Source organism: Trichechus manatus, unplaced genomic scaffold, assembly GCF_000243295.1.
Source record: "Trichechus manatus latirostris isolate Lorelei unplaced genomic scaffold, TriManLat1.0 scaffold00041, whole genome shotgun sequence".
In the NCBI taxonomy this organism is placed as follows: domain Eukaryota; kingdom Metazoa; phylum Chordata; class Mammalia; order Sirenia; family Trichechidae; genus Trichechus; species Trichechus manatus.
Window position 1 is genome coordinate 10,312,008 of NW_004443977.1, and position 22,939 is coordinate 10,334,946.

Genomic DNA, 22,939 nt, shown 5'->3' on the forward strand with positions numbered 1-22,939 from the left:
AAGCACCCCACTCCTCTTCTCCCCAGAATCTTTTCCGCGTGAGACAACAAGCCGAGACCTGGTCAAAGTCCCTTCTTTATTAAGGTTTATCAAGCTGTACACGGTCCCCGCCCCGTTCCACTGTGAGTTCGGGCAGCTCAGCAGACCAGAGCTGAGGGAGGGGTGGGGCAGAGGGCAGGGACTGAGTCCCAGCATGCAATGCGGCAGCCCAAAGCCTAGGCCGAGGCCTCCTGTCGCCCCTTACCCACCTCTAGGGGGCAGCGGGATGCAGGCCACAGCTCTCTTTGCTGGGAGGTAAGGGCAGCCAGGGGCACTCCAGCCCTGATCGTCCTAAGTGCAGGCGGCGGGGGTTGGGGTGGGGGTACAATAAGCAGCAATGGGGGCCTAACAAGGCCTCAGCCTCCTAGGGGCCCATCCTAAAAGTTGGAGGGGGCAGCAAAGAATTTCGATCCTGCTCCTGTGATTTAGAAACCTTCCCTCTTAGTGTCAAAAGGTAGGGTGAGGGGAGCTGGGAGCTAGGACATCCACCCCAACACAAAGCAAAAGCCGAACAGAAGGGGCAAGCGAACAGAAGGGGAGCAAGTGGCACACACGTGCCAGTGATGTGCGGAAGCGGGAGAGGTGAGCAGGCTGCAGCACTGGGAGAGTACTGAGGTGAGGTAAGGGCCACAGCCTGAGCTGTTCATCTACGCAGGGCTTGGGCGGCACTGGGTTTGAGGGCCCAGGCCCAACCACCCCACTCCAGTTGGCACAGGTTCTCCCTGCTTGGCAGCTTCTGTGGTGGGCAACCTTATGGAGAACTTGCAGGGGTGGGTGCAAAAGTGGCAGTACTGGGGCTGGGCTGGGGACCAGTTTCTAGCACCACACTCTGAGCCAAGGAGGGGCACGGGAATGAGGCTAGAGTCCTGTGTGCCCCTAGTTCCTGGGCCCCAAATTCCTCTCCTGGGGCTGTGGCAAGCCCAGTGTTGGCACCTCCCTTGGCCAGGCACGGACACACAAACACCACACACGTGGAGCCAGGCAACACTCAGAGGAGCCCTCCCATGGCGGGCAGATGGGACAGCAGGCCACTGGTGGCCTCCATCCTGGGGCGTAGGGACCCTCCTCAGGCTTGTCTACACCTGTGGAGAGAAGAGAGTTGGTAGTGGTGATAGTTTTCGACTGTCTGATCACCAACATAGAAGCCTGAGGATAAGGGAAGAGGAGAGCTTGATTTTGGAAAGGGAAGGGAAGGGAAGGAAAACTCCAGCTCTGGACTCCACAGCAGCTGGGAGAAGAGAGGAGTGTGTCTAGGAGAGGGACAGTGTAGTATCTCCACACTGGAGGCCCGTCCTCCTTCACACGAGAAGCTTCTGCCTCAGCCTGGCAGTTACTAGTTCTAGCAGTTTCTTGGGCCCTGGAGCCCTTACCTTATGCACCTGAGGGGGAAGCTCATCCTCCGAGCCCTCCTCAGGCACGGGCTCTGGATGCCTTGATGCTGACTGACCATCTTCAGCCCATCCTCCAAGGGGCAGCCGGGAGAAGTGAGAGGAAGCCCGGGGCACTGTGCCAGGATCTACAGAAGCAAGCAAGCAGACTCTTAGGACAAACGCAGACAAACAGCAATAAGAGGGGTTTTGGGGCTGCTGGGTGTGGGGGGAGCTAGTCCCCTTGGGCCTGGTCCCTCTGACCTCTTTCCACCCCTAGAGAGGCCCTGGAAGAGCTGTCCTTCCCTGCAGATTGTCTCCTCCTGTACCCCCACTGAATACCTGTGATGCCCCCGTAGCGCCTCTGGAAGCCCCCCTGCAGGGCGGTGGTCTCAGGTGCTCCAGGCCGAGGTGTAGCACAGGGATAGCTGGCAGACCTGGGGATAGGTTGGGGAGCCCGGGCGCCCTCTCCCCCATCTTCAGGGGCACTCTCCCCACTCTCGTCACTCTCTCGGCGGTGCCACACATGCCGCTCAGGTTCCGCCTGAGCCTGCTGCTTGTGGAGCTGGAGAAGTTGGGGGCTCATTAGTAGGGAACAGAAAGATGTCTGTCTGAAACAACTGCCCCCCACCATGGTGCCGGCCAGTTTCCACTTACACCCTGTCACCTGCAATCCCTGTCCCAGACCATGTGTCATATTAATAACGTGTAGCATATGCATGATGCTTTACTGGTTAGGTTCTCAGCAGATCCCTGGAAGAAGCCTGTGGGTAGGTTGTGATGGCCCTCATATTTACCTAGTCATTTGACTCAAGAACAAATTGCTTGAGGGTCTAAGTGCCAGGCACTCTTCTAGGTGCTGGGGATACAGCAGTGAACAAAACGTCCCTGTGGGGTTTATATACTGGTAGTGGTGGTGGCAATAGGAGATAGACAATAAACAAATCAGGAGCAGATACAGTATGTCAGGTGGTGCTAAATGCTATAGAGAAAAACAGAGTGGGAAGATTTGAGGGGGTGGGCAAGGGAGGCTTTTACTCAGAGTGGTCAGAAAAGGTCTCACTGAAAAGGTAACAGCAGAAACTGAATAAGGAGAAGGAAGGAATCATATGGCTGTCTCAGGGAAGAGTAGTCTAGGCAAGGGAAACTACAAGTATGTAAAGACCCTAGAAAGAGAGTAAGCTTAGCTAAGAAGAGTATCAAGAGGGTGTATGTGAGAAGGCAGATTACACAGCAGGTAAATAGCAAAGGAGGAATCTGAATCCAGGTCTTGCTTCTTCAGTTCTCAAACCCTCTAAACTATTTTCAGCTGCCACCTGGGTTCTGTGGCCCTGCACCTTCCCGCCCACTCACCTGGTGCATATAGAGGGCGTGCAGGCTCATCTCGGTGGACGCATATTCTGACAGCACCAGGCTCTGCAGCTGTCCTTCCCACACACTGCTCCCGGAGCTGGCTGTCCTGGCATCCACCCTGTCCCTCCCAGCAGACAGATAGCAGTCATCAACGTTTCTGAGACCTATACAAGTCGCTGGGGGCTCCTGCTATGGCCTCCCGTCTTGGCCCACCTTTACTCACCCAGAGCCTGTCATGGTGCTGGGAGCCCGGCCCGTGGGAGCCTGACCAGGCTGCAGAGGGGAGAAGGAACGCAGGGCAGAGGCAACTTCAGCCCTGTGCCGGGAGGCCTGCAGGTCTCTGGGCAGTGGCAGGCCCCGGCAGGATGAGCCGGCTACCACATTTGCAATGAGGCTCAATGGCTATGAAAGAAAGGGGCAGGTAGAATTCTCAGGGCAGGAGCAAGGCCTCTAGCTCCCCTAGTATTCTGCACCTTAGGACACAATGGTACGGCCAGAACAGACAGACGGAAACTGACAGGGTAGGCCCTTCCACCCTGAACCCGGTTCTTAACTCCCAGCTCCTAGCAGCACCTCCACCCATCATCTCCCAGTCCCCAGGAACATACCTCAGACTCAGATTGTAAGGACTGGATGGATGTAAAGAGGGCATTTTCAGGGAGCAGACCCCCTTGGGCAAGGCTAGCAGCTGCTCCATCCCGCTGAACCTGTTCCTTGAGGAAGCCCAGGAAGGCCGTGCTCTCACGCGGTGGTTGCCAGCCAGGGTTAGTGATGGCAAAGTGCATGAGCGACAGCTCTGTCTTCCCATCCTCAGCTTGCTGGTACACTGAGGCCTCTGTCTGCCCACCAGACAGCCACTGCACAGGGGAGCAACAGTGAGCAGAACTGTGGCCTGTCCTCTCACAGGGACCCTTGCTGTACCTCTCCTGCTGGGGTGGGGGGCTTGCCTCTGGAGGACAGAGACTGCAGTGCGTGGTCATATCTTGTCTAGGGGGCCCAGTACCCATCCCAGGAGTAGCCCCATGCAGGGACAGTTGCTTCGGTTGAACAATTGCTAACGGGTGCTTGGCCAAGGGTGCAAGGCGAGGGCTAAAATCCAGCCCAGGCTCCTGTTTACAAAGTAGTGTGTGCCCTGGTACAGGCTGCTTTTTTGTGATTTGTTGGCTCAGAGAGAGTACCTTTTGGCAGTTTCCCAAAGACACTGTACATGTCAGCACTGTCCCTGGCCACCGGGACCCCTCCTCCCCAGTACCTGGGGATGCCCGTGCTGGCGAACATCCATCTGAGCAAAGGAGCAGGTATCTCCAACGCCAACAACCTCCACAGTGAAATTGCGGAAGAAGTCTATAATCTCCAGGGCCCGTGGGCGGAGGCAGAAGATGAGGATGAGGGGTGTAACAATGGGGCTCAGCAACTCCTCCAAGATGAACACCTGAAAGAGATGGGACCAAGGTCACAAAAGAGCAGGCAAGGCGCCCAGCCCTCCCCACCAAGCTAGCAGGCCCTAACTCCATCTCCACTCACTGCCTTGTACTGGAAGAGCTGGGCAAACTCGTCCCGGGTCTGCGAGCGGTGGGCATTACCCTGCCAGTGGTCAGGCATGTAGTGGATGTGAGCGAGGATCACGCGGAGCAGCTGCTCAGGGCAGAATACCAAGTGCTGGTCCGGGATGAAGGACCTACAGGGAGAGGGTCATGGTGAGATGGGAGCCCTGCCTGGGAACACTAGTCTGCTTGCTCCCGCCTGTTGCCCGGGCCCACCTGCACACGGTCACGGTGACCCCCAGGAGTGTGACGGTGGTGAGGACGTGCTCCACAGCCAACACATCTTCATCGTAGATGGTGAGGGCAATGAGAACGGCCAAGATGGAGCCAGCGAAGAAGGCACCATTCTTGGCCAGCAATGTCAGCAGAGGTGACAAGAAGCAATTCATGTACTTGGAGGCGGGTTTGTAGCCGCGGTTGAGGCGGGACTGCAGCTCATGCTCCAGCTCGTTGAAGTGGCGGAGGTAGCAGCGGCCATAGAGTGACCAGCAGCGGGCTCCCAGGGCCCCAGGCTCCCGCTTCAGCACCTCAGCGTAGCTGAAGAAGGCATAGAGGATTTGCCAGATGAGAATGAGGGGGCACAGCAGGAAGTTGGCGATGCCAATCCACAAGATGCGGTTGCTGAGGCGCTGGGCCAGCTCTAGCCGTTGCCCCCCACGTTTGTACTCAGCCTTGAGGCTCCATTCATTGAGAAACAGAGAGCCAGGTCCCCAGAAGAGGATCAGCTCGAAGTTGTACTTGAGACCACGGGTGAAGAAGACGGCCTCCCCAAGGCCAGGCAGGCGGAAGCGCAGAGGAAGGAGGGATTTATTAACCAGTGCCACCATGTAGTTCTGGAAGCGGAGGATGCGGTGGTAGATGTCCAGCTCCGTCAGTTCACGCTTATGGATGCAGATCTGGTGCTCTTTCTGGGTCTGCACAATCCGGGCCTGCACTTCCTGCCACGTGCAGTACGGGAGGGCAGACTGTGGGGTGGAGCAGGGAGGGGGGAGGCAAGGTATGGAAGGTGGGGTTGCTGCTCAGCCCCTTAAACTCTGTTAGATGTGATGCTCGGGGTCGTGCGCTTAGCTGAGTGGAGTCAAAGCAAATGCACCCTGACCTGCCAATGAAGGATGAAGACCCCTGATGCCCAGGAATACATCCCACTCTTCCCAAGCTGCAGAAGACATCCTAAGCTGTTGTGCTAACTGCCCAACTCCCCAGTCTTACCATAGGGATGCGCAGAGCATGCAGGTAGAAGGAGTGAATCTCCCAGTAGCAGCAAATGTTATAGATGAACTTGATAAGCCGGTGGATCCAGAAGACACCAGCGATCACCAGGATGGTGATAAGGGAGCCATTTTCCTGAATCCTGGTAAGGGGAGAGAAGGGATGGAGGGTGGGCCTTAAGATGTCTTGGCAGTCATGCTACTGTCCCAAAGGATTCTGCTAGGCTGAGCCTGGGTCTGTGCTGGGGTATGAGTAGCTGCCTCATACTCCACTCCATTTCTCACCTGCTAGAGCACTACAGACTCTGATGCTCTTTGACCTGTAAGCTTTACCTGGCACTACAGACTTGGGCAGGCAGAAAGGCGTCTGGCAGAGTGACCTTGACAGGCTCGGTAGGGTGAAGACTGTGGTTCACCATCTTGTTGGCAAATAGGATGTCGTAGTCCACACAGCTGACCAGGAAGGTGGTGAAGGCAACCACAAAGAGGAACTGCCTGGGGAGTTGGGGAGGCACCAGTGAATAATGTGGGAAAAGAGAAGAGTCTAGAAGCAGCAGGACCATACTAGAGGTCAGCCTCAGGGGAGATGGGAAGGGCTGAAGAACCCCCAATGGGCCCTCCCTACTGCTTAGCTCCAGGGGACCTTCTCAGGCCCAAACCAGTTTTTTTTTTTTTTTTTTTTCCCCTTCTTTCTCTTAACCTCAGGCCCTACAAAATCAGCCTGCTTTCCTCACCTCATGGTAATCTCTGCCACCACCCACTGGACTCTTTCAAAGCTCTTATGGTTGTGGTCTCTGGCCTCCCTACTTAATGATTTCCTTTTGAGATGGTAGTTAGAAATCCTTTAGGGATTTGCGCTCTTTTCTTATTGAGGGAGAACTTTCCAACCCCTGCCTCTTTGGCAATGGCACATGGCTCCTTCCTTTTAGAAGGCTTTCTGCCTAGCAGCAGACCTAAGATGCAACTGAGGCAGAATAGAAGCATTTTTCTCAATAAGTGGCTGGCATCTCTGAGACCTTCTGACTGGACCATGCCCATTCCACTGAAGCGCTAATGAACTGATCAAAGTTTGAGTTCTCTTTACAGAAGAGATAGAACTTAGAAAGCTTTCCTTAAAGGGAAGATAAGAAAGGTGAGGCTCTAAGTTTTGGTGCCATATCCAGTTCCTGAACTATAAAGGTGTGTAGAGTTTTGAGCCTGGGACTGAGTTTCATTGGCAGCTAGGGCCAGGGGGGAGTGTAAGGAAAGGAAAGACTGAGGTATAGTCCTTTGCTATCTCATCTATCCCTTCTTATACTTACATGAGCTCAAAGATCTCCCCGATGAGCATACAAGTAAAGCCATTCTTCTGGTGTAGATTATAAACGTGTAATCGTTAAGAAAAAGTAGTCGGTAGAGGCAGCAATTAAGAGCACAGACTTTGGTGTCACACACCTAAGCTTAAGTCCTGGTTCTCTGACTTTCTAGCTTTGTGACTCTGGCCAAATTACTTAACCTCCAAGCTTTTTTCCACAGTGGTATATTGCGAGTAACAAGACCTGTCTTTTAGAATTATTAGGTCTGAAATAATACGTGCAAAATATTTAACATAGAGCTGACACAGAATGAGTCATAAGACATGAATTATTATGATTATTAGCAACCCATCAAAAAGGAGAATCACCCTTAGAGAGGTTACTTATAAATTAACACCACAAAGTGCAAGGGTACATAGCTCTCAGTAAATATGGGGCATCATTATTTATAACGATCGTTGTTTCCCCACCCTCTCATCCCCCTTCTAGGGATTAGAATCAAACCCACTCCAGCTTCCCATCAGAGACCTGGCCTAGAGATGCTAAAGATCCCAAAGTTCCAACAGAGTCACAAAGGATATTCGAGAGAAGAAGAGGTCAAGATTTTCAATGTGGTGCCAAGGTGCTGTGGGCACAAAGGCAAGGATGTCAGAGCCCTGAAGGAACGTGAGCCCCTTGCTCCCTCAGTGTCCCCCCCATCCCAGGTCTGGCCATCATGTCCAAGAACTCACACTTGCTCCCCTCAGGGACATGCACCAACAGGTCCTCCTCTCCTGGGGGTGAATCGCTATAGGAGGCCTCTAGGCGTTGGTATTCAGTGTCAAACTGCGCCATCACCGCCACCCCCTGTCCACCTTATCCACCTGCCGGTGATGAGGGAGAAGAGAATCTGGTTCAAGCCCAGAGGCTGCCCGCCTGCTGGCCCTGCCTACTTGGCCAGAAGGAGTGAGAAGGAATCCTTGGGCTTGGTCTCCACTACCAGCCTCCTCAGCCCAAAGGCAGAGGAGGAGGAGTAACCCAAGGAAGGCAGCAAGCTCAGGGCTTGGGAGGCCTTAACTCTGGTCAGTCATTCCCAGAGCCTTTACTGAGTTTCTGTTTCTCCCTTGCTGGCCTGAAGCCAGACTCTGCCCTTTGAGGGGCTGTTTCACCTTCTATTCAGTGGACAGAAGGGTCCCTCCCCCTGCCCTCCTGGAGAAACCCTGGTCTCCCAAGAGACTAGTAGTTTGGAAGCACTTAGTAAAACAAAGGTTTGAGACAAGCACATGGCCCTACCAGCTCCATGGACAGTGTCCGTTCCACTCCAGCCCTCGATGCCCTGGCTCTGCAGCTGCTGGAGGAGAAGGTGTCAGGCCCCAGAGAGTGGGGAGTGGGGATAGAAAGGGACTGAACTCTCCCACCCACTCCCACCTCCCATTAAAAGGAGGCCAAGCATGGGGCAGGGAGGCTGCAGTGGGGAAGAGGTACTGTTTCAGCTTAGGACTATGAATACTTCCTCTGGCTGTACGACACGTTCGACTCAGGGTTCCAAGAAGTGACTTATTGACCTGTGGAGATTGGGTCAGTGCAGGCCTGAGGTCCAGTGGCTCCTCTGAACTATCTCCACATTGCCTCACCTCAGCTTCCAAAATTAAGCAAGCCTCTCAGGATCCAGAAAGCCCCAAGCCCAAAACCCAAGAAAAGCCTTTTCTGAAGAGGCTGTTTCTGGTCAACCCCTTTCCCTGTTTCCCTAGCACCAGACTCAGCAGACAGGCTCTCTTGGAAGGGAAATCCTCACCGGGTCAGTGGAGACCCCAGATCCTGTATGAATTTGTGCGTTCTCTGGAGCCAGACATGATCTCAGTGGCACTCGCCCAGTTAGTGCAGACCCCAGGGCCCACGGGTCTTGGCCCAGTCTGGCCCCAGTGAGATTCTCTGGATTAGGGACCGCCCTGAGTCCAGAGACGCTGATCAACCCCTCAGGGAAAGCACCACTCACCGGGTCTGGATGGACTCGGGGCCCATGGAGCCTCGGCTGGGCCTGGGCTCGGGGGCTCCTGTGGATGTTGGAGCGATCCAGCCGGGCCTACAGTTGATAGCCCGGGTGGGCAGGGTTGCCTTCCCACATCCAGCCGCCACGACCCGAGCCCCAGGGTCGCCTGGTCCCAGACCTAGAGCTCGGCTCCCAACAGCGGACAACCTCCCGCGCGGTCCCGCTGCCACAGCGCGCCCCCACCCGCGCGCCCCTGCTATCAAAACATTCTGACTGCGCGTCCCCGCCCCGCCCGCGGCGCCCCTTCCCCCGTTACCCGCCGTGAGCTCCCTTAGGGCTCCGTGGGCACCCCTGGCTCGCCCCGGTCCAGGTCCTGGGATTCCGGTTACCGGTCTAGCGTTTCACCTCAGGAACGGTGACCCGGGTGACTCCCGACACTCGCTCGGCTCGGCCGGACCATGAGCGCTAGGCCCGGCGTCTGCCAGTCACTGTCACCCGCAGCCAGCCTAGTCAATGAGCATAGGGGGTGGAGGCGCGACGGCCAATTCTCTGCTCTGAGGGCGGGACTAAAGGCTCGAGGCGGGTCTTGCACAGCCAAAGAACCAATACTGGGCTCTACGTGGGGCGGGGCCGAGGTGCGGTTGATGTTGTTTGTCCCCTTCGCTGCTTCGTAGCGACGGGACTTGTGTTAGACAGAAGTCCAGGTTTCGAACTGTAGACGTGCGTGGCGCTCGGCTCCCTGGGATATTTGGGGTAACTTGTACAGGCGGCGGCTAGTTTATGCAGTTCAGTAGATACCGGAGCTCATTGTTCGGGTAACGAGGAGCGGTCGGTTACGGAGCATCAGTGATTTTTAACTCTGTTGGACTCGATTTGGTAGCTGAATGCTCCCCCATTTCACTCTGGTGTGGTCCTAGGCTGAGGGTTTGAAAAAGCGACCTGGGTCATGTATTTACCACGGATCTAACTCCTGAGTACCGGGGTGAGGGCCGAGGTACTTCGCGGCGTAGAGGAGACAAGTCTGGTAGTCAGGAGACGCAGCAGTAGGATCTCGCTTTAGGGAGTTCTGTTCCTTTCGCCTTTCTGCTCCTGCAGCAGTTTCTAAATAATTTCTGCTCAGCCATGTCGCCCGCTTCAGCTGCAGCCCCGGCTCCTACGTCGATCTCCCTGTTTGACCTCAACGCGGATGCTCTGGTCCTTCAGGGCCTGAGCTTGGTGAGCCACGCTCCCACGGAAGCTCTGGCCCAGGCCCTGCACTGTCCAGGTATCCGGGAAGGTTTGGGGTGGACCCACGAGGAAAGTGACGGGACTGTTTGGAGCTTGTCCTTATAGGTATTCCCCAGCTCAGGAGCCCACACTGACTTCTCTTTCTGCTGGATAAAATTGATCTCTTCAGTTGATCTCAGGGTAGTTTCCACCACAGGCCCGTGAATTGTCTCCAAACAAGTCTCTTGCCTTTGCCTGTGGTTCCTCTCATTAACACCGATACCTTCAAAAATTATTTATGTATTTGGTTTTACACAATTTTAGTTGGTTTCTGGTTATGTGTTTTCTTGCACGTCTCTTTAAACTACGTGCTGTAATTGGAAATGTAAACTAAAAAACTGGCATTTGGGATGTGGTTTTTGCAGTGAAAAAGAATTTTAACCATACCAAAAGGTATTTTCTGCAGGATTCCTCTAAACTATCTCTTTGGTTCATTTAAATTCAATGTTTGATTTGTATTCATTTTACATATATCTTTTCAGGAGTATATTGTATAAGGTGATTGCTATTCCACTTGTTTCACGATTGCTGGATTATAAATTCCTTGAAGATAAGGACATGCCATCTCTTTCTTTTGTGTTCTCCTCTGCTTTGTACTGTGGATTTGGACTCCTTTTCTACCTCCAGTTATCCTCCCCATATTTAGGTTCAGGTGAGAGAGCGAGCCCAGAAAGAAAACTACTCAAGTGTCCTCCGGATATTTCAGAGAAGTTATATTGTTCAACCTGTGATCGCACCTTCCAGAACCACCAAGAGCAGGTACAGGGCTAGAGTGAGGGCTAGATGTTGGAAGTATAGCTGTAATGGTGGGTGGGGAGAGGTAGACGTTTGTCTTAAATTAATGAAGTTCTGTGCTTTGACTGAAAACCCTGGCGGCGTAGTGTTTAAGGGCTACAGCTGCTAACCAAAAGGTTGGCAGTTCGAATCCACCAGGCGCTCCTTGGAAACTGTGGGGCAGTTCCACTGTATCCTATAGGGTCACTATGAGGCGGAATTGACTCAACGGCAACAGGTTTGGCTTGGTTTTTGGTATGCTTTGACTAAGGAAGCCAGTGTTACTTGTCATACTTCCTGGAGCACCATGCCTGCTCTTGGCTACCACATTTCCACTTTCTGCCTTCCTCTTTGCTTCCTACAGAGAGAACATTATAAGCTTGACTGGCATCGGTTTAACTTAAAGCAACGTCTTAAGGAGAAGCCCCTCCTGTCTGCCCTGGACTTTGAAAAGCAGAGCTCCACAGGTGATGACTGATGGGAAACCTGAATGGGAGTAGGACACTGGGTAGAGGAAGGCTAGTTTAGAAGCTTGGGGAAAGGTCAAAGTTGGAGTATGAAACTTGTGTATCATATTGCCCACAGGAGATCTTTCCAGCATCTCAGGATCAGAAGACTCAGACTCAGCCAGTGAGGAGGACTTGCAGATAGTGGATGAGAAGGCTGAATTCGAGAAGCCTAACCAACAACGAGGCTTCCACTCCCATCAAGTTCTTTTCCAAAATGCCCAGGGCCAGTTCCTCTCTGCCTACCGCTGTATCCTAGGCCCTCGCCAGGCAAGTGACAGCACAGGTTGTATGGTCAACTCCAGCCTTTTGTACGATCTGCCTAGATTTCCCTTTAGCCCAGTCTGTTTCTCACTTCTTCCCTCTCTTCTTGTCTGGGTATAGTTATCACACTTGACAGCCGTAGTCTTGGGTTAAACTGACCTGAATCTGGGAAGGATTAAGTGTAATGGAATTAAGTTTGGGAACAGACTGATCTAGGTTTCAATTGTGGTTCTACCACTTGCTCTTGGCTACCACTACAAGCCTTAAATTTCCTCATTTGTAAAATGGAGACTGTCCTCAGGGTGATTGTATTAAATGAGATAGCACTGGCACTTGGGAGTCTTTTCAATATTGGTTTGTCGCTTTCAATGAATGCAACAGGTAGAATGTTTGTGCTTCTCCTCTTTCACCCAGGTGCCCCCAGAAGAGGCAGGACTGCTGCTACAGAACCTGCAAAGTGGAGGTCCCGGATACTGTGTGGTGCTTATGGCTACAGCTGGGCACTTTGCTGGTGCCGTTTTCCAAGGGTGAGAGGGTGCTGTGTGGGGTGAGGACGGAATGGATCCTGTTAGCCTGGGAGCACCAGCTGGTCTGTAGTATTGAATCTGTGCTGTCTACAGAAGAGAAGTGGTGGCACACAAAACCTTTCACCGCTACACTGTGCGGGCCAAGCGGGGCACAGCCCAGGGGCTTCGGGATGCCCGGGGTCGGGCTCCTCACTCTGCCGGGGCCAACTTGAGGCGCTATAATGAAGCTACACTATATAAGGTGAGTTAGACCTCCCAGATCTGGTGGTCATCTGATCCACACTTTTTTCCCCTCAGTTCAACTCAGTAAATGTTACAGTGTAAAGGTTTTTTACTCCTATATCTTTCCAGTGTTCGTCATTTCTGGGTAAACAAAGGTAGAAAAGGAATCCCCAGGGGCCTTATACTCTCATTCTTTCTCTCTCTCTGTTATCCCCTACCTCTGTGATCTATGGGTTTTTTTGGTTGGAGATTTTCAAAAGCAAGTAGAGATGTGCAGGGCTGAGTTACTCTCTCCTCTAGGAGGTTCGTGACCTGCTGGCCAGGCCAGGCTGGGCTGAGGCGCTTAGGGAGGCTGGGACCATTCTGCTGCGTGCCCCCCGCTCTGGCCGATCCTTGTTCTTTGGAGGCTGTGGGGCACCCCTGCAACGGGGGGATCCCCGACTTTGGGATATCCCCCTCGCCACCCGTAGACCCACCTTCCGAGAGCTGCAGTGTGTGCTCCATAAGCTGACCACTTTGCATGTCCATGGTGAGCCTCTGATCCAGATCCCCAGACCCCTAGATTCCTTAGACCTTCCTGTACTTTCCAGCCTCAGATTCTCATGTGTGCATCCAAAGATTTTCTAGCACTTAAACTGCAGCCCAACCACATCTTCATTGAGAAACCTGGGCTGGCTTCTCAGCTATGCTTGAGAACCATCTTTTGTTTTGTGGCAGGAGAGGACCCCCGGGAGACAGTCAGATCAGACTCACCTCAAACACACTGGAAGACAGTGAAAGAGGAGAGGAAGGAGGCTATTGAGGAAGAAAGAAGAAAGGTCCCCAGCAATGAAAATGAGGCACTTGGGAAGAATGCAGAGTCTCCCAAACAGGGTTTGAGCAACATTTGTCAATTGTCAAGTCCCTATATGGGTGTCTATCCTGAAACACAGTGGCAAATTCACTACCCAGATAACTCACCCATTTCCCTATTTACAGACGGGTCCTTCATCCCAACATACATATTTACACACACACCAGTGTCTGCTTGTAAAATGGGATATGTCATAGCAATTACTGAGACATATTAAGTAACTGTCTTCCCAAGTGTATTATCTCTTGTTCATTGATGTATCCAATCATCTTGACACAGAATAGATACTTAAATAGTCACATTGCAAGAATCTATTCTTTGCCTGTCTTACTGGATACTTTGGTTTTGGGCTAAGAGTTGCTTTCCTGGCCGCAGATCCTTGGCCTACATGACAATAACTGCTACCAGCCTTTCCTTTATTGCACACCATCCTAGGGCGAGAATTCAGGGACTTTTGTCCCTGCATATCTCCTTCTGGGCCTGTCCTCATCTGGGCTGACAGCCTCATTTCTGCATGTGATACTAATGGATTCAGCTCTTGATGTGCTACTTAATCTTAGGTGACAAAATAAAAACAATTTCATTTCAGGATCATCTAGATTATCTCTTTATATACATTTTTATGCACCTGGGGCAACCCATATCCTTCCACCCTCTGCTTATCCTTTAGATGGGTCTAACAAGTCATATTTTTCCCTACGTTCAGGGTTGGAGGGAGAGGACACCTTCCAGGTGGAGTTGGAGCTAGTGGAGATGACACTGGGGACTCTGGATCTTCGTGAGTTTGAGGTATTGCCCAAGCAGAGCAGGAAGAAAAGGAATAAGAAGGAGAGAAGTCGGAACTTGGAGGCTGGGGCACATAGGACTCTCCCCCAGCAACCTCAAGAAGATGAGGCCCTCACAGAGTCAGCCCTGGCAGATACAACCCCCTTGGGGCCTTTGCTGGATGAGGCCAAGGCCCCTGGTCATCCAGAGCTCTGGGATGTGCTTCTAGCTGCTTGCCGAGCTGGAAATACTGGGATGCTGAAGCTCCAGCTAGCTGCCAGCCTCACAGACCCTGGAGTTACGTCTCTGCTCAGTGCCCCCTTGGGCTCTGGTGGCTTTACACTCCTACATGCAGCAGCCGCAGCTGGGAGAGGTTCAGTGGTTCGCCTGCTGTTGGAGGCAGGTGCCGACCCCACTGTGCAGTAAGTGAGGGCCCCATCCTGAGCCATTTTGGGTCTAGAAGATGGTCTGGAGGCTAAAGTTGGCACTGGCTACTTGATGGTATTCCCTTGGTCTGGTTAGGTGATGCTGAGGCAAGTTGAACCCATTTTTGGGGGTTTCACACCCAGGGACTCCCGGGCCCAGCCACCATATACGGTTGCAGCTGACAAATCAACACGTAATGAGTTCCGAAGGTTCATGGAGAAGAATCCCGACGCCTATGATTACAACAAGGCTCAGGTCAGCTGGAAAAGGAAGGAGAAGCAGAGTGGGAAAGCATCACAGATCTTGGCCAGATCTTTTCTATTTTCTTGCAGTTTTACTAAGGCTAGCTTGTATGGATCTTACCTAATACCTTCCCTGAAATTATCTAGGTGCCAGGGCCACTGACACCAGAGATGGAGGCACGGCAGGCCACACGGAAGAGGCAGCAGAAGGCAGCCCATCGGCTCCGGGAGGAACAGCAGCGGAAGCAACGGGAACAGGAGAAGCAGGAGCAAGAACAGCAGCAGAGATTTGCTGCCCTTAGCGACCGAGAGAAGGTGAGGCTGGAGGTTTTCTCTTCCACAGCAAGACTTCCTTAGAGGTCTAATCCCTTCCCCAGTAAGCAGCTGCCATTTCTTTGGTACCTCATCTGTGACTGGGACCTTGTCCTTAACACAACTGCTCTTCTCCTCAGAGAGCTCTTGCTGCAGAGCGCCGACTAGCTGCCCAGTTGGGAGCCCCTACCTCTCAGATCCCTGACCCTGTGATCATCAATGTCCGGTATGAGGGGGTAGGTGTGATTGGGTGGAATATTATGTTGTAGGGACCATTTTGGGCAAGTGGAATGGGTGCCTACACAGTATCCACAAGGGTTGTTGAGGGGATTTGAGATGTTCTGGGAACCTTTGGAATGAAAACAGAAGTGTCAGGAAGGGCAGAGAAGGCTTAGATTGGAAAGATTTGGGGGTACCTGTCCAGCCATTGTTCTTCATCTTCTTCAGACGCTGCTGGAGTTGTGGGACATCCCTCCAAGGCCTCATTCCCTTTCATTACCTTGATTTCTCTTTCTGCTCCACACGCTGCCTGCAGGATCATCGCTCTCGGGCTGGGAGGCCCTCTTCCTGATCTCTTACAGCTCCACCTGGGGCCAACTCTAGACCCTGAGAGGGCACATTCACACCAGCTCTAGGTTTCTTCCCCAGGAAGCCAGAGAGTATTTGGAAAATTAGGGTGAGGGACACTCAGGAACCAGGGCAAAGACAGGGCCACAGAGGTGTGTGGAGCTGGTACTGTCTCTGGAACTTTAATCACAATAAAGTTTGGCAAAGAAACTGCACTTGTGCTTCCATCCAGGCCTTCTGGCCTTTGGTTCCTTATGGTCACCGTGGCCAGCACCAAGGGATCCTGACTACTTCATGTCCCAGGTCCAAGGTTACCTTTCTTTCAGTGCCCACTTAACTCCATTTGTTCACCAGCTGAGAGGGAATAGAGGTATGTCCTATACAAGGTGCTATTGAGGATAGGCCTGTCCAGAAATTGGATTTGGGGCCTGGGAGGCACATTTTCTAGCTCCAGCAATGTGATTTTGTTGAAGGTTCCCCTAGGAAACAGCAGGGGTTTTGGCACATAGAGGGTCTGTTGTGGTCCCCGCTTTGTCCAGTACCGGCCCAAGTTAAACCCATTGATCCAGACTTGGCCCTAGGGAGGGGAGTGGGGAAAAGAAAGGGTCAGCTCACAAGGGAGTAGAATCACCCCTCCCCCCTTTTTGGGTTTCCAGTCAGAGGAGTACTTTCTGCTCCCCCTCCATCCATTATTTTCCTCTTTTACCACCATACCACTACCACCCCCCAATCACCACCATCGGCAATACCTTGGACCATCCAGGTAGATAGAGAAATGTGTCCCCGACTAAGCCTAAAATTGGAAACGTTGCAGAGTAGAAGGTGGGGCCAGAGGGAGTCGAAGGTTGTGACCTTTTCGGCAGCTGGATAGGAAACCACCACTTTACAAGATTATCAATTTTCAGAGGGAACATGAGCCACTGGGTAAGGACTACGTGCCCCATAAGTGGTGGCTCTAATAGGCCCTGTGGGGAAGGCAAATGAAAATTCATCATCCACTCATCTCTGGGGTCAAACTAGATCACTAACCAAGCCCTGGGATATAACTGGTAACCATGTCCAGATCCCTGCAAGCCACTACTTCTCTGCCTGACTCCAAAGGACGTGGCTCTGGTTATTCTGCATTAGGCCCCTGTCCTTCTAAGGCAGGACGGTCAATAAGGGTACGGGGAGTAGGTGTGGGCAAGGCTAGCTCACCTTGAAGTCACTGCTGTTAGACCCGAAACTGAGCCTCCCCATGTTTTCCACCAAGACATCCAGTTTGTCCCCCATTTTCCCCGTCAAAAATAATCTGTGTTTTATGTTTCGTTCCAAAACACCCTGAAACACCTGTGGATAAGAGAGGGCTCTATGAGAAGAAGGACTCAGCATCTAGCTCCGGCTGTTATACAGGAAGCCTTTTTGGAGGGCAAAGAGAATGCTAGCCCATCTATCAGTTAACACACGCATCTTTTCTGGAACTCTACTCTTAATCAACTTTCTCCTCCCAGCGTATCCCTGGACCCCCTGCAAATGTGAGCAGACAGGTGGAAAAAGATAGCTATGGGAACTTAAAGCTAAAGCATGCTGCGGAGGGAAGTCAGCCTGGAATCAGGCTCTCACCCCATTCACCATCACGTAGGCACGGTCGTGGAGTCCATTGTTTGGCACCCAGAACGATGTTGGCTCTGTGAAGGTATTGACCAGATGGGTCCGGTACAACATAAAGCCATGGTCCTGGGTATGGAAAAACAAGTACTTAAGATGAACTGAGAGATAAGAAAAGATATTGTGGGGAAGAAGGGTAGCTGGAGGGAACCTTTGGCTATGGCTGTTGGGGAAGGTTTCCAAACCTATCAGGTGTGAGTTTATGCCTTACCTGCTTGACAGCCTCAAAGGTCATTGGCAAGATTGAACGGATGGGCCCTTGGGGGCACAGGAAGTCTAGGAATGCCAGCAAACTCCCATCCTATTAGAATATAGGGAAAGGGTCAGAATAGGAGGGAAGTATCAGGATAGAGGGACAGGACAGGATGAAATGTTAAGAGAATAAAGGAGAAATAGAGAAAAGATGAAGAGGAACTTACCAGGTGCAGAGTCAAAGGTCCAAGCATCATCTTGGGGCTGGGGGCAGGTAATGGTCCCAAGGGAATTTCCTGGAACTGAACCCAAATTCTCTCAGGAGCCATGGGAAAGCGACAGGAACAACCCCTATTCCAAGGCCCAAGAGCAGGAGCCTCAGGTAGCTAGGGTCCAGGGAAGGGTTTCAGGGGTCATAAAAACCCTGTAATTTTGCACACGTGTGTGTATCTCTCCAAATAGTCACACGTTGGTGGGAAATGCTTTCATGGGACACTCAGAGGGCTCTGTGGCTCAGGCAAGAAACACCGCTTTATGGGATCCCTTTACAAACAACTTGACCACTCCCCCGAAATTAATAAAAACCTTTGGAGCTTGATGAAGTGATAGGGCACCTTGCTGATGACATTTCGAAGAGCAAAAAGCTTAGGTGTGGGGTCTCCTGCTTCAGAGAGGGGTGCATCATAGTCATAGCTGGTAGTAATTGGAAGGAAGTACCCCTTCTCATCAGCACCTGGGGTTGAACCAATTTAATTAATTAATTTAACATAAATTTCAGATGATAGGCAATATGCAAAGAAAGGGTTTGATGTGGTGAATTTTGCCATTAGAGGTAGCAGCAGTGGCCATACCCAGTTTCTAGACATCCTGAACGATCCAGCCCTCAGGTTCTAATTCCTTGCTACCTCCCTGCTTTTTTTTCTGCCCCAGGGACCATCTGGACTCACCATTCCAGTATCCAAAGTTGGTACCTCCATGGAACATGTACCTGAAGTGGGGGAGGGTAGAAGGAAAGGTAAAAGCTGACCCATTAAATCTTAACTTCAATCCCCAACTCCCAGTTACAGATTCACATTGACCCCAGTGCCTCCAGTTACATGTTCACACTGGCTCCCAACTTCAGCATGTTCTCTAGTCCCTTGGTTACAGCTGGAATGGACCGTGTGGAGTGATTCTGGCCCCAGTAATCCAGCCAGCCTGTGTAGTACTCAGAGTTCACCTAGAGTGTGAAGTGAAAGGAAAAAGGGGTGAGTGAGATGGGAACCAAGCTTGACCTGTTCCCATCCCTGACTCTTGCTTTGAGTCCCCACCCTCTGGCCCCCTCACCAGTGGCCCATGGGGTTCATACTTCCGAAGCTGGGTAAAGATTTTGGTCATGTTGTCAGCTGCAGAAAGGAGGCAAAGGTGAAAAATAAATATCATAGAAGAGGTGCCCCTTCCCCTGACCATATTCCTATCCCTTGCTCAGGAGACCTGGGCCAAAATCTACAGTGGTATAGAGTCCCTGGAGGGTGCCACATCTGAGTCCTTCAGGCCCATCTGTGGTGAAGAGCAAGATCTTGTCTCCTAATATTGTACGGAAGAGCCCAGCCAAGTGTCTCATGTAGCTGAAATCGCAGGCCTTATAACTACCATATTCATTCTCCACCTGCCAGGAGGAAGGGAAAAAGGAGTTCAGCTGTGAAGTTAAGGACTCCCTCCACCCCCTTCTCCTTGCTCAGTCAACTTTCCAGTTGTACCTGAATGCTAATGATGTTGCCCCCATTGTGGTACAGCCATGGATATATCTTGGGCAGCAAGACCTGGAACCAGGAGTCCACTGCAGCAAGGAAGTCTAAAGGAAGAAGCAGCGCTCTCTGAGCCCACAGTGCTCTGCTCATTAGGGGCCACCACAACCTCTGCACACACACATACTAACTAGCATCAATGCTAACAACTTCGTGCTGACGGTACTCAGGACTGCAGTCTCCATCCCACTTACCCAAACCAAACCCGTTGCCACTGAGTCGATTCCGACTCATAGCGACCCCGTAAGACAGAGTAGAACTGTCCTATATAGTTTCTAAGGAGCACGTGGTGGATTTGAACTGCCGGCCTTTTGGTTAGCAGCCGAGCTCTTAACCACTGTGCCACCAGGGCTCCTCCATCCCACTTGTTAGGTGTCGTCAAGTCGGTTCCGACTCTTGGCAACCCTGTGTACAACAGAATGAAAGACTGCCCGGTCCTGTGCCATCCTCACAATCATCGTTATGCTTGAGCCCACTGTTGCAGCCACTGTGTAAGTCCATCTGGTTGAGGGTCTTCCTCTCTTTCAATGACCCTCTACTTTACGAAGCATGATGTCCTTCTCCAGGGACTGATCCCTCCTGATAACATGTCCCAAAGTATGTGAGATGAAGTCTTGCCATCCTCACTTCTAAGGAAGATACACATTCTGGCTATACTTCTTCCAAGACAGATTTGTTAATTCTTCTTGCAGTCCATGGTATATTCAATATTCTTTTCCAACTCCATAATTCAAAGGCATCAATTCTTCTTTGGTCTTTATTCACTGTCCAGCTTTCACTTGCATATAAAGCGATTGAAAAAGACCATGGCTTGGGTCAGACACAACTTAGTCCTCAAAATGACGTTTGCTTTTCAACACCTTAAAGAGGTCTTTTGCAGCAGATTGCCCAATGCAATGCATCGTTTGATTTCCTGGCTGCTGCTTCCATGGGCGTTGATAGTAGATCCAAGTAAAATGAAATCTTTGACAACTTCAATCTTTTCTCCATTTACCCCACTAAATCTGGGAAGCACTGACTCATGTCAGAAGAAACTGAACCCTAAGCATTCATATATTTGCATATCAATGTAATTTGAACATAGGAGACCTTAAAGCAGTGGTTTTTTTATAAACTTGTTTTTTTAACTGTAATGAAAATGTTAAATATATCTTATAGAGCTATTATTATGTAATCAGCTTATACCAGAGATTGCTATGAAGTAACGTGAATTTACAGAAATGCGTAATGTGTAATCTGTACCCTAAAGTACATTCCAGCCAACAGTTGAAAGATCCCTGGTTTACATTAGGTAGCATGCCTTAAAGTCTCAACTCCTACTTGTGATTTTTGTGATTCATCCTCAGATATGCATGCATGTTATTACTTCTGCCTGACATTTTTTTCTCCCCACTTCCTTCACCTGGCCAACTTCAACTCATGTTTATATCTTACTTCTTCAAGAAAACCCTCTCTGATACCTGAGCCATTTGTCGTTGTCTGCCTTTTTCTGTTAAATCTTTTGTCTCAACTCACCTGGATCTGAGGTTCTCAGATGAATTTTAGGTTTTCGAAGCAACCAGGATGGGAGACCCCCCTGAGACAGACATAAACACAAGGAAGAGTGTAGGTTTTGTTGTTCGGGGGTGGAGTTGGGGGTGGGTAAGAAGGGAGAAATTGAATGCAGTGCTGGAAGTGGTCCTACGGTGTGGGCAGATGGGAGTTGTCTAGGTATCACACAAGGGTGGCTTTGGTTCTTCTACTCCTTCCCCTAACTCACCATCTCCCACTCCGCACAGATGTAAGGTCCTGGTCTCAGTATGACCAACAAGTTCGCCTTATTTGCCTCATTCAGAAATGCAATGAGGTCCCGGCTGCCATTAAAGTTATAGACCCCAGGCTCTGGCTCATGGTAGTTCCAGGGCACGTAACTGGAGGAAGGAAGAGGTTAACAGGGCCCAAGGTGGGGAGGTGCCAGAGAGGCCTAAGGGCTCAGGCCCTGCAGGGAATCTCCAGGAAGCAACTGGAAAAAGGCCCGGCCCGCCCTTTCCCACCCTTTGCTTGGGAGCACTGGAGCTCTAACCCCTCTCCCTGCTGAGCCAGTCTTCCCGCCCCAACCCTCTCCCGAAGGGGTGGTACGAAGGGTAAACCCCGCCCTTCCACGGCTCTCGGGACTTACAACTGTATGGCGTTTAGGCCGCTCATTCGCATTTTGAAAAGTCGGTCTGCCCAAAGCACCCGCGGTACCCGGAAGTAGTGCAGGCTGCCAGATACATAGCGGAACGGAACCCCGTTCAGGAGGAACCTGTTATGATCCCGATCCACTACGAAAGACCGAGTGTCTGCCTGCAAAGGGAAGTAGAGACAGTGCTCAGCAGAGGTCTTCTGGAGTGGGGATCAGCGTCTGCCAACAGCGGAGAAAATGGAAATAGCCATGCCGGTTGTCGTCATTTTTACCTTCCCTACATCTGCAGGATCTGATCCCGCCTCATCGAACCCGGCCGGCCGGCTCAACCCTCTTATCTTACCTGATGCAGCAGCAGCGTCAGGAACGGCAGCAGCAGAGAGGAAAGGCAGGGCGACCTCTTGGGAGCCATGGCGCTTGCAGGGCTCCTAAGCTTAAGACTGCGGTCCGACCGTCACGTGGCGGATTCCTGGGAGGGAACCTCAGCGAGCAAGGAGGCGGAGACCACCCCAAGTTGCCAGACGATTACCCTGGACTTTTGTCTCCAGCCTGCAGCCACCCGCCACTCTACTAAATTGTAAAATCCTCTACATCTCGCTACTCAAAGTGCGGTCCACGAACCAGCTTCATCAGCATAACCTGGGAGCTTGTTAGAAATGCAGAATCTCAGGTCCTACCTCAGACCTATGGAACCAGAATTTGTATTTTAACAAGATCCTCAGGCGATTCTAAGCACATTCAAGACTGAGAAGCACAGCTTTACTAGAATGAACTCCCTGAAGGCAAGGAGTGCCTGGTCCATCTTAAATCCTTCAGAGCCCGACACACAGCAGGTTAAATCTAGATGAATGAATGTCAGAACCAAGAGGCTAAAACCGGTTCAGAACCAAGGGAAACCTAGGACAATCTTCCCCAAAATCTGGGTATGAAAAGGGAGAACCAGGTTACAAGAGGGATGTTTTTCCTGGAGAGCCCTGTTTGAGCAAAAGGGCTCATCCTGGCCATTCATTCCATCTTATCCCCTCACCATCCCCCTCCCCCAGACTTATCCCTGCCTGCCTGAGCAAGAGATTTTAAGAATAACTGCTTGATGCCAAGGTTTGGGAATTTGTGAGCCTCCATTCCGCCTGCTTTCACAGTCCCAAGCCTGGGATGTGAGGACCAGAGTAATAATAATTATCATTACTGTTTAACACTTACTGAGGGCTATGTGTTAGATATTGTGCTAAGCACTTCACATCTCACTCTGAGGTAGATAATTATCATGCCCATTTTACAGATGAGGAAATTGAGCGACAGAAATACTAAGTAACCTGTTCATGGTTAGACACTAGTAGCGCTGGGATTTGAACTCAGCAGTCTGGCCTCACGGTTCAAGCACTTAACCATACAACCTTCAGGGCTCTAGCGTGTATCCCAGAGGTACGCTGTGGCATGAGATAGAAAGGCTGAAGGATAAAGACTAGGGAAAGTGAGGCTCAGAGAGGTTGAGTAACTTGTCCCAGGTCACACAGCTAGTAGGCTATTAAATTCGGATTTAGACCCTGGCAGTCTGGTTCACGAGTCTGATCTTAACCACTAAGACTAGGGTGGTGGGATACAGGCCAGAGGCCCGAAGGTTGTACGGCTTCAGAGCTCAGAGCTCCAGCA

General features: G+C 51.5%; 3 protein-coding genes across 15 annotated transcripts; 1 reads left to right on the top strand and 2 right to left on the bottom strand.

Moving 5' to 3' along the window:
- Positions 1–58: 58 nt before the first annotated feature.
- ATG9A (autophagy related 9A) lies at positions 59–9,274 on the bottom strand. Of its 3 annotated transcripts, XM_023731319.1 has the most exons (16): positions 9,092–9,274; positions 8,079–8,136; positions 7,538–7,669; positions 7,388–7,431; positions 6,813–6,877; positions 5,845–6,006; positions 5,513–5,654; positions 4,520–5,268; positions 4,284–4,437; positions 4,012–4,191; positions 3,368–3,616; positions 2,983–3,161; positions 2,760–2,877; positions 1,749–1,971; positions 1,410–1,555; positions 59–1,121 (listed from the first exon to the last, which is right to left on the bottom strand). In XM_023731319.1, the coding sequence occupies exons 3-16, from the start codon at positions 7,638–7,640 to the stop codon at positions 1,116–1,118; spliced, it is 2,520 nt and encodes an 839-aa protein (XP_023587087.1). In that variant the 5' UTR covers positions 7,641–7,669; positions 8,079–8,136; positions 9,092–9,274; the 3' UTR covers positions 59–1,115. The 3 variants fall into 3 exon arrangements, with proteins under 3 accessions (XP_023587087.1, XP_004376391.1, XP_004376390.1); XM_004376334.1 differs by lacking the exon at positions 8,079–8,136 and having other exon boundaries at positions 9,181–9,227; XM_004376333.2 differs by lacking the exon at positions 9,092–9,274 and having other exon boundaries at positions 8,079–8,925.
- A 140-nt stretch (positions 9,275–9,414) lies between these two features.
- ANKZF1 (ankyrin repeat and zinc finger peptidyl tRNA hydrolase 1) lies at positions 9,415–18,538 on the top strand. 10 transcript variants are annotated; one of them, XM_023731322.1, is made up of 13 exons: positions 9,415–10,039; positions 10,688–10,800; positions 11,180–11,282; positions 11,401–11,591; positions 12,000–12,112; positions 12,206–12,353; positions 12,635–12,863; positions 13,052–13,207; positions 13,894–14,374; positions 14,522–14,633; positions 14,768–14,935; positions 15,073–15,158; positions 18,269–18,538. In XM_023731322.1, the coding sequence occupies exons 1-13, from the start codon at positions 9,898–9,900 to the stop codon at positions 18,414–18,416; spliced, it is 2,190 nt and encodes a 729-aa protein (XP_023587090.1). In that variant the 5' UTR covers positions 9,415–9,897; the 3' UTR covers positions 18,417–18,538. The 10 variants fall into 10 exon arrangements, 8 of the variants coding, with proteins under 8 accessions (XP_023587090.1, XP_004376392.1, XP_023587088.1 ...); XM_004376335.2 differs by lacking the exon at positions 18,269–18,538 and adding an exon at positions 15,380–15,560 and having other exon boundaries at positions 13,888–14,374; XR_002824087.1 differs by adding an exon at positions 16,990–17,174 and having other exon boundaries at positions 9,896–10,800; positions 18,269–18,403.
- Positions 15,795–22,349, bottom strand: GLB1L (galactosidase beta 1 like). 2 transcript variants are annotated; one of them, XM_023731328.1, is made up of 16 exons: positions 21,633–22,349; positions 21,284–21,450; positions 20,885–21,035; positions 20,641–20,701; positions 19,078–19,172; positions 18,812–18,986; positions 18,665–18,723; positions 18,436–18,557; positions 18,286–18,326; positions 17,953–18,071; positions 17,566–17,640; positions 17,358–17,447; positions 17,102–17,215; positions 16,697–16,828; positions 16,249–16,464; positions 15,795–16,076 (listed from the first exon to the last, which is right to left on the bottom strand). In XM_023731328.1, exons 1-16 carry the CDS (start codon positions 21,699–21,701, stop codon positions 15,822–15,824), a joined length of 1,941 nt encoding a protein of 646 aa, XP_023587096.1. In that variant the 5' UTR covers positions 21,702–22,349; the 3' UTR covers positions 15,795–15,821. The 2 variants fall into 2 exon arrangements, with proteins under 2 accessions (XP_023587096.1, XP_023587097.1); XM_023731329.1 differs by lacking the exon at positions 16,249–16,464.
- Between the last annotated feature and the right edge of the window lie 590 nt (positions 22,350–22,939).

Coding starts and splice junctions, on each gene's coding strand:
- ATG9A (XM_023731319.1), bottom strand. CDS start 7,640: ATGGCGCAGTTTGACACTGAATACCAACGCCTAGAGGCCTCCTATAGC. Junction 6,007..6,812: donor GGGGAGATCTTTGAGCTCAT/GTAAGTATAAGA, acceptor CCAACTCCCCAG/GCAGTTCCTCTTTGTGGTTG. Junction 4,438..4,519: donor GTCACCGTGACCGTGTGCAG/GTGGGCCCGGGC, acceptor CTCTCCCTGTAG/GTCCTTCATCCCGGACCAGC.
- ANKZF1 (XM_023731320.1), top strand. CDS start 10,486: ATGTTTGATTTGTATTCATTTTACATATATCTTTTCAGGAGTATATTG. Junction 11,592..11,999: donor GTATCCTAGGCCCTCGCCAG/GCAAGTGACAGC, acceptor TCTTTCACCCAG/GTGCCCCCAGAAGAGGCAGG. Junction 12,864..13,051: donor GACCACTTTGCATGTCCATG/GTGAGCCTCTGA, acceptor GTTTTGTGGCAG/GAGAGGACCCCCGGGAGACA.
- GLB1L (XM_023731328.1), bottom strand. CDS start 21,701: ATGGCTCCCAAGAGGTCGCCCTGCCTTTCCTCTCTGCTGCTGCCGTTC. Junction 21,036..21,283: donor GGCCTAAACGCCATACAGTT/GTAAGTCCCGAG, acceptor TCCTTCCTCCAG/TTACGTGCCCTGGAACTACC. Junction 16,465..16,696: donor CTAACAGCAGTGACTTCAAG/GTGAGCTAGCCT, acceptor CCTTCCCCACAG/GGCCTATTAGAGCCACCACT.